The sequence below is a fragment of the Bufo gargarizans genome, chromosome 9, assembly GCF_014858855.1.
Source record: "Bufo gargarizans isolate SCDJY-AF-19 chromosome 9, ASM1485885v1, whole genome shotgun sequence".
In the NCBI taxonomy this organism is placed as follows: Eukaryota; Metazoa; Chordata; class Amphibia; order Anura; family Bufonidae; genus Bufo; species Bufo gargarizans.
The window spans coordinates 9154560-9166854 of record NC_058088.1 but is presented as its reverse complement, the minus strand read 5'-3'; the positions used below and the strand labels follow the sequence as shown (position 1 = coordinate 9166854).

The following is a 12295-nucleotide window of genomic DNA, read 5'->3' as shown; positions in this document are numbered from 1 at the left end:
ATGGGGCGTCCCATAATGGGCAAGGTGTCCTTGTGGACTTTGAGTAAACAATAGAATGTTGCCGTGACTGGGTGGGGAGGGTAGAGAAACTCGAATTCATCAGCACTGATTAGTTTGTCAGATTTTACCTTTGTTAAGATTTGTAGCAGCTCACTCCGAAATCTAGGAGTGGATCAGAAGGCAGGCTTTCATACCCCTGGCTGTCATTCAGAATCACTAGACACATGTCCCTGTAAGTTGGACTGTTCATAACAACCACGTTTCCCCCTTTGTCAGAGGGTTTGATCGTTATTCTCTTATCTTTCTCCAATACTTGTATTGCGCACCTCTCTTCGCTACTACAATTGAACCTTATGGAGGTAGAGTCCAAGGTAGAGAGTTCAGAAATAGTATGTTTTAGAAAGACATCGATGCACGAGATCTCCCCTGTGGGCGGCATTTTAGTGCTTCTGTTTTTGAGGTCCGTAAAAGGACCTATTTTTTAGGGGTTACTAGGCATCACGGACATCCGTGCCCCGCAAGGAGTGGTCCCGTCCGGAACCTCACCCTGGTCTAAGGTCCCTGTAAGACCCTGCCGAGGTGATTGGATCGTGGATGGACACCTGGTGTGATGGTAGTAAAACTGTAACTGTAATAAATGGGTATATTCACCTCTACCTACACGTTTTATCAATTGAACATACCTATGGGTTAGTCACAACAAACCCCATGAATCGTCAGGGGACAAGGGATGACACTGTTGGAGCTGCCCTCAACTGGAAAGTGTAAATAGTGTATTGTTAAGCAGGAGGGGGTAGACTAACTCAGGCCTCTAGGTGGTACGTGGCGTACTTTCACTGGAGCTGATCTCAGCTGCAAAGAATAAATAGAGCATTACTAAGCAGGGGGGAGGGGGGCGCAGACTATCTCAGACCACTTACAGGGCCCTTAGACCAGGGTGAGGTTACGGACGGGACCACCCCTTGCGGGGCACGGATCCCGTGTTAGGGCACTAGGGTCTTAACAGGTCAAGTAGGGTGCAACAGGGTACGTTCACCTCCCTGAGGCTCTCTACGACATATGACCGACTACCTGAAGACCCCCCGTGCCACAAAAGGACACCTTACTCAGAATCTATGATCTGGAAAAGACCATGCTTTCCAGCGACATCCTGTACTTGGTGAATAGCGCTGCCTATGAATCCTCACCGGTAAGATCTTTCTTTGTTATCTTACCCACATAAGGCACTATCATAGTCCTTGCATAGATTCACAGGACTCTGATGTAAGTCTTCACCATTACGTGCGGCTCCTCTTGACTCTTGGGGTCCACATATTTTAGGCTTTGCATTTCTCGTCTTTTTAGGTGTCTAGACAGACCCAACACCCTCATAACAAGGGTCTGGCTGTGGGACCCCACCAGGCGTGACCCGTTTCACCACGGGACACACGCATTTAGGGTCCCAACTGTGTCTGTCTGTTTATGTTTGTAAGGGGTATTTTCTCCCTGTTTTGGGGATATTCTAATTTAGACGAATATAACACAATATCCTTACCTTTCCTGGATGCTGTTATCACAAAAAATAGAAATGGTGAATTAGATACATCTGTCTACAGGAATCCGAACTCCACTAATTCACTCTTGAGGTGGGAGAGTAGTCATCCATACATATCAGGAGAGGGATTCAGAGGGGACAATACCTCTGCTTAAGGAAAAATTGTTCTACTAAACAGGAGTTTTTTTTTCACAAACTACTGATCTCAGTAAATGATTTCTACAAAGAGGATATCCTGACACAGTGTTGAGAATGCCATACAGGGCAGTATTAGCTAAGGATAGGTCTAGCTTACTAGCCCCAAAGGAAAGAAGGGATGAAGGTATCAAGGTGGTATGTTTGATCACAAACTATGATAGGGCAGCTAAACCAATCCGTGATATTTTGACCAAACACTGGGATATCCCTCGGATGGACCCAGATTTGCATGAGGTTATTGAAGAGACTCCCCACATCACTTATCGACGTGGCAGGAGCCTATTAGACAGACTGGTACACAGTGATTTTGTACCACCATCATCTACACCTACCACTTGGCTCCACAAGAAAATTAAAGGCAGTTATAAATGCAGTAACTGCATCGCCTGCAATCATATACAAACAGGGACATCATTCTAAAGCAATATTACAGGCAGACATTATAACATCCAGCACTACATTAATTGCCATCCACAGAGCCCCATAACAGTGCCATCCACAGACCCAACAATGTCAGAGATAGACCCCCATAACAGTGCGTCATCCACAGATCCCCTATAATAGTGTCATTAACAGGCTACTATTAGTTCAAAGCCCACCAAAATTACACCTTTTGGTTCAAAATATTTTTTTCTTATTTTCCTCCTCAAAAACCTAGGTGCGTCTTATGGGGCTTGTGCGTCTTATAGGGCGAAAAATACGGTAGAATGTATTGGCTCCGATTAGCAAAAGTTTTTACTGCGCAAAGTCTCGTGAAACTTCGCATCATAACTAGAGATGAATGAATCGAATCAGACAAAGTGGAATTCGATCCGAATTTCTGGAAAAATTAAATTCGCAATGAATGCGAATTTCCTCATGCTTCGTGGTAACGAATTGCAATTTTTCCTAAAATGGTGGCTACATATGTGAGGACTGAGGACATGGTGCAACTAACTCTGGGAAGGAAGGATCACCCAGATTGGCATGCCTGCATGCAGCCAATCAGCAGCCAGCCCTGTGATTTCACATTTTGGAATCAGACATTTCCCAGTGTTCTAAATGCAGGGACAGACGTGAGATGGCGCTAGGGACAGCAATAGGAAAAACTTCATTGCGAAAAAAAAATCTGAAGAAATTATTTATGTATAAGTGCAGGAAAAAGATAGGGAGGAATCATTTCACAGCATCTTAGTGCAGGGAATGAGGTCAGAAGGCGCTAGGGACAGTGCTAGAAAAGCGATTTACAAGTGCAGTGAAAGATTGTTTGGAGATCCAAATAGCCATTAAACAGTTCTGTCATTCCAGCAATTTGTTCTTGGAGTGCAAGTGCTATGTTGAAAAGCCTTTAGTGGCTTATATCTGTGGAAAAATAAATATACAGTATATATATATATATATATATATATACGCAGTTAACTTCTGGAGTTATATGTGTTGAAAGCGTTTAGTGGTGTATTTCAGTGCAAAAAAATATATATATACGCACTTCAATGTTGCAGTTATTTGTGGCAAAAGCGTGTAGAGGGCTATTTCAGTACAGATAGAAAAATATATACACACGTCACTGTTGCAGTTATTTGTGGTAAAAGCGTATAGCCGTCTATTTTAGTACAGAAAGAACAATATATACGCACATCACTGTTGCAGATATTTGTTGTGAAAGCGTATAGTGGACGATTTTAGTACAGAAAGAAAAATATATGCGTACGTCCCTGTTGCAGTTATTTGTGATAAAAGCATGTAGTGGCCTATTTTAGTACAGAAAGAAAAATATGTACGCACATCACTGTTGAAGTTTTTTGTGGTAAAACTGTTTTGTGGTCTATTTCAGTCAAGAAAGAAAAATATATATGTACGTCAGTGTTGCAGTTATTTGTGGTAAAAGCGTGTAGTGGCTGATTTTTGAAAAATTCGCTCATCTCTGACTCTGAGTGATTGGGCATCAACTTGGCAAATGAGGTTCAATGTGGATAAATATAAAGTTATGCATTTTGATAGTAATAATCTCCGGGCTTCATATGTCCTAGGGAATGTAACAGGGAGACTTACTTATAGAGAAGGATTTGGGTGTCCTTGTGGATGGTAGATTAAATAACAGCATACAGTGTCAATCAGCTGCTTCTAAGGCCACCAGGATATTGTCGTGTATTAAACGAGGCATGGACTCACTAGGCAGGGGTATAATATTACCACTTTACAAAGCGTTGGTGCAGCCTCATCTGTAATATGCAGTTCAGTCCTGGGCACCAGTCCATAGAAAGGACGCACTGCAGCTGGAAAAAGTAGAAGAGAGGGACTAAACTGATAAGGGATATGGAGGGTCTTACCATAGTTATGAAGAAAGATTAAAATAATTGAATTTATTTAGTCTTGAAAAAAGACATCTAAGGGGGAACATGAATAACCTATACAAATATATAAATGGGCCATACAAAAAATACGGTGAAAAACTGTTCCATGTAAAATGCCCTCAAAAGACAAGGGGGCACTGCCTCCGACTGGAGAAGAAAAAGTTCAGTCTCCAGAAGCGTAAAAGCTTTTTTACTGTAAGAAGAACTGTGAATCTGTGGAATAGACTTCCTTAGGATGTGGTCAGAGCAGGAACAGTGGACAGTTTTAAAAAGGGTTTAGATGAATTCTTAAAAGTAAACATTAATGCTTATGAAAATGTGTATAAATCTGAGTCTCACTTCCTTCTGGGATTCACATCCCCCACCTATCCCTTGAACTTGATGGACGTTTGTCCTTTTTCAACCGTATCAACTATGTAACTATGCAACTCCACCTTGCACATGTTGGAGAGACTGTGCGAGCAGCAGCAGGCGATAGTGGAGTTTCAGCTGAAGCATGCACGGGTGAATTGCTTTGCAGAGCAGCACTATTTTACCACAAACGACTGGGCCTCCATGCGGGACGTGTGTGCCGTGTTGCACTGCTTTGAGTACTCCACCAACATGGCCAGCAGTGATGACGCCGTCATCTACCTAACTATCCCAATTCTATGTCTCCTTGAAAAACACTTCAGGCGCTGATGGATGAGGATATGGCACAGGAGCAAGAGGAGTAGGAACAGGGATCATTCTCACGGTTATCAGGCCAGTCGTCCACAGGTGGCTCAGAGGGTCTGCTCCTGCACCAACAGCGGCCGGGTACCCAACTGTCCAGTCGGGGCACAGTTTTGGGGGATGAGGACGATGACGATGGGGAGGAGGATCCCCGTTCACAGCAAGGTGGCACCCACATCAGATGGGTGGATACAGAGGACACAAGACAGCCTGTCATTGCCTCTGGGTAGCCTGACACACATGAGCGACTACATGCTGCAGTGCCCACATTCCAACCGGGGCTGATTACTGGGTGGCCATCCTGCTAGATCCCCAATACAAGGACAACATGTCATCCTTACTTCTGTCATTGGAGCGTGAACAGAAGATGTGAGAGTACAAATGAACGCTAGTAGAGGCGCTACTGATGGAGTTAACACATGACCGCGGGAGCTCAGTGGAAGCACGAGGTGGAGATGGAGGAGGATGAGGAAGTCAACAATGCAACGGGGCAACATTAGCACCTCAGGCGTTAGCGTTAGCATGGCCGAAATATGGAAAAGCTTTGTCTGCACGCCAAAATCTGATATGGACCGCCTTAGCAGGAGGCAGTGTTTCAGCAACATGGTGGAACAGTATGTGTCCACTCATCTGCATGTACTGCGGCAAGTGTATTGTCCGAACATGTGTTTAGCATGGCAGGGGGTGTGATCACGGATCTGCAGCCAATGTGGGCAAGCTCATATTCATTAAAATGAACCAGGCATAGATTCCATAGGACTTGCCCGTATCTTTGACAGAGTAGAGAAGTATTCCGGCTGCACCCAGCCATTGTTATACTCCAGCGCAGTTTGTGAGTTCTGTTTGCCATTTCCCAATGTTTTGGGGCCTCCTCAAACAAAAAAAAACAAAAACATTTTTCTTTCTTTCTAAGTCTCGGCTACCTCCTCCGACTCTTCTACCTACACCGCCACGTCCTCCTGCTTCTCCACCCAAAACCTCCACCTCCTGGCTCAAGATTATTTATTTTATTGGCAGAGGTTGGCTAAAGGTCACACACATAATTAACAGACAAAAAAAACACAAAAAAAACCACAAAAACAGTGTTGGCTTCTCCTGCGCGTCCATCGCCTCTTCGACCCAAACAGCTATGTCCACAGCCTTCTCCACTTGGACCTCTGCCTCCTGGTTCAAGATTATTATTTTTTATTTTCTTCTATTTTATGTTATTTTAATCAATTTCAATATTCACATTTGTTTGCAGGGCAATTGTCCAGCCCTTACCCTCATTTTGCTTCCTTTTGCAGGCCTCTAGCCCTTTCTATGTCTATTTTACAGCCATTTACTGCACCAAAGTTTGGGTCCCTTTTGACTTCTATGAGGTTCGGGGTCAGGTCCGGGTCTAGTTTGGGTATCCGAACCAAACTTTGAAACAAAGTTCAGCCGAACCTGTCGAACCCGAACATCCACAGGTTCGCTGATCCCTATACACATCTGCAAGAAATAGATAATCCCGTCCACGTGGATAATACTGTAATTGTTGTGGATCTTTGATGTGCAATCCAAAGACCACAACAAACCTGGAACTTATAAATTCACTCCTACAGTTTGGCAAATATTACGACTACTTATAGCCATGTTCATTTTTGTAGACAGATTTTAGAAAATCCTTGAGGTTAGCTAAAAACAAATCAGAACTTTAGGACACACCTTATTTCTTATGCAATTTACAGAAGAATTCTGATTCATTTGTTAATTCAGATTTATACTTCCAATCGCACCTTGCCTATAATGCGTGTGTCCTTTTTGCTAATCACCTTGATGGTTTTTCTCCCTTTGAGCTTTTATTGACTCAAGGGAAACCCAAAATATTCTACAATAAACCTATTTAATCCCATGCTGCTATCACCATTATGCTCTCTCCATTCTACAAGAATAACATCAAGACGTTCCCTTCGTTCTCTGCACTGTGCAGCTATAGTTTGCTGGATATATCATTAACAAGTGTCATATTTCACTTGGGGGCCAGGATTATGTTGAGTCTTTTTGAAAACAGCAATCAAACCCGTGAATGGATGCACAGTATTTTTATTTACACAGGATAAGTTTCTATTTCTTATAGGTAGCCAGTGAGACTGGAAATTATTTACACTAAATATCTTATGGAAATATGTTATGATTAAGATATAGTCATTATTTTTTCTTTTACTAACAATAATCTACTTCATTGTATTGTGTTCAACATTTTTATTTTTATATTTTACAATAAATGGATGATAGAAATGTGAGCATGACAACCTATTTTATTATTACTGGCATTTCAGTCCAGCCTTCATTCAGTTTTTTTGTTTTTCTCCTGGTTTTGCTCATTTATCTCATCACTCTTGGAGGTAATGTGACCATCTTCCTCCTTGTTTGTCTAGATCATCATCTCCATACACCCATGTACTTTTTCTTGGCCAACTTGTCTATCTTGGACATTAGTTGTTCTACAATCACTCTTCATAAAATCCTTACTTCTTTTTTATCAGGAGATAACACTGTCTCAGTTCCAAAATGTCTTGTGCAAATTTTTGCCTTTTTGTCATTGACTTGTGATGAACTGCTGGTTTTGGCAGCTATGAGTTATGATCGTTATGTTGCTATCTGCAGACCTTTACATTATCATCGTGTCATGAATTCTAAGCTTTGTGTACTTTTGGCCTGTTTATGTTGGGTATGTGGTTTCCTTGAAAGCCTACCAACTTTTATAAAGACCTTTGAATTAACATGTTATGAGTCCAACATGATCAATCATTTCTACTGTGACATTGTACCTGTCCTGAAGCTGTCATGCAGTGACACATCTTTTCTCCAGCTCTATATCCTCACTGTAGGGATGATAGTTTGTATTTTTACACCATTTGCCCTTACGTTCATCTCCTACATTTTCATAATTGCCGCTATCTTGTCCATACGTTCTAGCAGTGGCAGACGTAAAGCCTTTTACACATGTTCCTCTCACCTTATAGTTGTCGTCTGTCTCTATACTTCTCTTTTTTTGCAATATCTAAGGCCGATGTCATCCATCAATGTAGGTTCCAATAAATATTTTTCTTTGTTTAATGCAGCTACTGTCCCTATACTGAACCCCCTGATCTACAGCTTAAAGAATAAAGATGTGAAAGCGGCTATAAAGAGAAGAATAAGATTTGATTTAGTATCGACCAGTATTCAGGGTCATAATCAGGAAATGTAAACCTTAGCTTGTATACTTGTGGGTACACATCTCTTTCTACAATCTAAAGGCAAAAAGACAGACTGAAACCTAGAGTCCATGATGCGTCCTGCACAGCCCAGCAAGTGGCTGACACCTGTCAGACCATGGTCATGGATAGTGTTGAGTGAAGCGCGCATCAGATCATAGATCCAAAGTTGCTTCATTCATAACATCATTCTCCATACAGCATTCAAATGTATGGGCATCACGGAGGTGAAATTGTCACAAGACTTCAATGAAGAACTTCAGCATTCAATTTTACAACTTTTAAAACCATTTTGAAACCGTAATCTGGTTGGCTTTGGCACCAAGGTACCAGTCGGTCTATTTCAACCTTCTCTGGCTGACACCTCAGGGCAGGACTGCTTCCACCACTGGGAACCTCTACTGCAGCAGCAGAAGAGAGACTGTTCACTGCATGGTCTGACTCTCTTGCAACATGGGCAGAGGTGTTACTGATCACTACCTAAAGATCAATGCCAATTATGCTTCGCAAAGTCCTTCACTGTTTAAAAAAAGATTTGCGCCTGAAGATAATCCAAGCGAGCCAGCTTGTGACACTGCACTCTGACCGTCCCCTGCAGAAATTAATTTTTCATGCTTTAGCAGACTTCAGTCACTTTAAAGAAGCAGAGAGGCGGGACCACAGAATATTGAAACTGCAAATAACAGGTTTTTTTTCTGTCCTTTTAAAAACAATTATTTATACCCCCCCAACCACTCCAGATTGACCAACAATTGATGATATAATACAGTACTTAGGCTAGTTTCACACTAGCGTTCGGCTGTCCGCTCGTGAGCTCCGTTTGAAGGAGCTCACGAGCGGACCCGAACGCTTCCGTCCAGCCCTGATGCAGTCTGAATGGATGCGGATCCTCTCAGACTGCATCAGTCTGGCGGCGTTCAGCCTCCGCTCCGCTCAGCAGGCGGACGCCTGAACGCTGCTTGCAGCGTTCGGGTGTCCACCTGGCCGTGCGGAGGCGTGCGGATCCGTACAGACTTACAATGTAAGTCAATGGGGACGGATCCGTTTGAAGATGCCACAATATGGCTCAATTTTCAAACGGATCCGTCCCCCATTGACTTTCAATCTAAAAGTCTGGACGGATCCGCTAAGGCTAATTTCAGCCATTTTTTGCCAATATAATGCAGACGGTGGCTCCGTTCAGAACGGATCCGATCGAACGCTAGTGTGAAAGTAGCCTAACATTGCAATATTGTGCCAAATCTGATCAACCTACAACCTTCTGCTTTTATGCTACTTCCATGGAAACAATTAAAAAAGAGAGGCTTTTGAACCTCCGACATCTAACATCTTCATTGTGACACCTTGGGTTATTGGGATATGCTTTAACAGTGATATCCAAAGACACATCTAAATCCAACCTATAGCCCACCCCTGCCGCATCAGTCATACAACAATCATAGTACAGCCGCATCCCAGCACTATTAGCAGACAGTAGCTCACCATTGATGGCCTAGTCATTTTCTCCCAGCCTAGTTGTGTTCCTAAGTGTTCCCAGCCAAATTACAAGCCATCACAATTTCCAAACATGTCTTCATAATCCGCATATCATTGCTGCATAACAGTGTAGCACTGTCTCAGATCACCACCATCACACAGCATTTGGGAGAACTGGAAGCCCACCGTATAACAGATATTACTTTAACCAACCAAATGGCCTACTAACTTGATATCACCATCTGTTACCTCCTTGACAAAATTGACAACTTGGAGAACAGGAACTATATGAGAAATCTTTGGTTCATCTGAATCACCAAATCTATTCAAAAGATAGACCTCTCCATTTCCTGGCCAGAGACTTCTTAATGGATCTTGGGTTGTCATTTCCAACAGACTTACAATACAATTCATTGAACAAGTGCCCGCTTGAGAGGTATTCAGCCCCAGGGGCGGACTGACCATTCAGGCACTTGGGCATGGACCGAGGGCCCGTTGCCACTAGGGGGCCCCATCAAGCCCCGCTGGCCACTGCCTCCACTCCACCGGCTTTGTGTGCCCCGATCCTATCCATCACTATGCAAGTGGCATGGCTCGCATAGTGAAGGACTCACCGTGAATACTAATCAGCTCTTCCATTTTGGAAACACTGATTAGTACCGGAGGACCGGGAAGTGGTGAAGGATCAATACTCACCGCTTCCTGGTCCTCGGCTGTTGGCTATGCAGGGCTGCGCACAGTGTGAGTCCCTCTGTGACGTTGCTGTTGTTTGTGGCAACGTGTTGCTGTTTTAGCATGCGGGGGCAGTGTCACGGCCTTTGTGGTGTGTGCCGTGACATGGTTGCCTTGCATGTTGTTGCCTGCGGCAACGTGTAGCTTTTTATGCTGGTGTGTGCACTTCCCCTTAGGTGATTCTTCCTGCTGTTTGGTGAGTGTGGGGTTAATTTCCTGACTAGGTGTGGATCAGGGTGTGGTCTCTTGGAGCTATTTAGCCTAGGCTTGTTGCATGAAGGTTAGTTGTGCTCTAGCCTTGCTTTGGGCTGGAAGCTATGCTCCTTTCTGTGGCTAGTCCATCTGCCCAGATTGAGGGCCTCCTAGTGGGACACCGAGGTCTCCAGCGATGTCTTCCCTCCCTTACATGTGTAGTATGTTTGGTATGGGGTTATGATTTGGTGTGTTGTAATTGAACCACAAGCCTGTATGTAGTGCCGCCTGGGGCTCAAATGCACCTTGCGGCATGGGGGTCCTAGCGGAGTCTGGTGTGCTAGATACCTGTGTGAGTTGCTAGTATGGTGTCCTGTTTGGTGTTAGGGCTCCGATACATATTCATGGGTTTCAGTCGTGGTGGTAGTGGCAGGTAGGGGTGTTGTGTTGTTTTCTTACCTACCGATTCTCTTGCTGCATATGGTCTTTTCCTTTCCCTGCTTTTAGGCCTTTTGAGACTCCTGTTCTTCTGTGTCCTGGAAGAACAGGGCGCCTCTCCTCAGCTCCTTTGTGAGCGATTTTCAGGGCGACTCAGGGCCTTAGGTATCTTTGGTATGAGCCGTCCTACCATCCATACGGTGAGGAGTTAGGACTAGGTATAGGGATGCATTAGGAGGTGACCTGCTCCCTTATCCTTGTGTTCAGGCCTAGTTGCTTTCCTTATCCCCCAGTCATTGTACGGTGGGGGTTTCCCCCACTCCCCACCGTGACACATGGGGGCTGATAAGGGGGTGATGAGAGGCATGGGTCTGTCATCTAAAGGTCTGATTGGGGGTCACTTACATTAGGGTCTGAGCTGAGATCTAATTGGGGTCTGATTTGAGGTCTTATTGGGGTCTTATTAACATTGGGGGTCTGATTGGGGCTGTCAGCTGAGGTCTGATTAATATTGGGGGTCTGATTGGTGGTCTTACCTGAGGTGTAATAAAAAATAAAAAAATTCTGACTTTCCCAGAAGAAACAAACCTCAAAATGGATGGTGATCCAGCTATTTTTAGCCAACCACTGTGGGCATCACCAGTACAATGTTATTGTTTGCTCATTGTTTCCTTCGAAAAAATGATGGTTACCTTTCCTTCAGTTAGGACTTGCAGAGTACCACACTGACACCCCAGAACAACCTGTTTCCTTTCCTCCCTGGTCACTGGTGCAACATTTATGGGATTCCCAAATCTCTAATTTTTCCTAAAATGGCTGCTACACGTGTGAGGACATGGAGAAAAGAACTCTGGGAAGGCGGGATCACCCATAATGCCATGTATGCAGCCAATCAGCATCCAGCCCTCTGATGTCACAGCCCTATAAATAGCGGCAGCCATCTTAGATTCTGCCATTTGCCAGTGTAGTTAGTGCAGGGAGAGACGTGGCAGCAGGCGCTAGGGACAGGGATAGAAAAAACGTCATTGTGCTAAAAAAAACTATTTACAAGTGCAGGGAAAGATTTTTCAAGGTGTAGGGAAAGGATAGGGAGGTATCATTCCACAGCATTTATGTAGAACAGGGTTCGTAGGGGAGGTTACAGCTAGTGATGTCCCCAACTATTTGCCGGCGAATAGTTCCCGGTGAATATTGCTTGTTTGCGTTCGCCGCTGCGGGCGAACATATGCGATGTTCGGTCCGCCCCCTATACATCATCATTGAGTAAACTTTGACCCTCTACCTCACAGTCAGCAGACACATTCCAGCCAATCAGCAGCAGACCCTCCCACCTCCAGGACAGCATCCATTTTAGATTAATTCGGAATCTGCATTCACAGAGAGAGGAGGGAGAGTGTAGCTGCTGCTGATTCAATAGGGAAAGCGTTAGCTAGGGCATTGTTCTGTGTCCAGGG

At 44.1% G+C, this 12295-nt stretch overlaps 1 protein-coding gene across 1 annotated transcript; it reads left to right on the top strand.

The window, feature by feature from the left end:
• The first annotated feature begins 7027 nt into the window (after positions 1-7027).
• On the top strand, positions 7028-7996 carry LOC122946603 (olfactory receptor 6C1-like). The gene has a single exon (XM_044306331.1). It carries the CDS (start codon positions 7028-7030, stop codon positions 7994-7996), a length of 969 nt encoding a protein of 322 aa, XP_044162266.1.
• Positions 7997-12295: the final 4299 nt, after the last annotated feature.

Bases quoted from the DNA above. Each gene is read 5' to 3' on its own strand.
- LOC122946603 (XM_044306331.1), top strand. From the start codon at position 7,028: ATGGATGATAGAAATGTGAGCATGACAACCTATTTTATTATTACTGGC.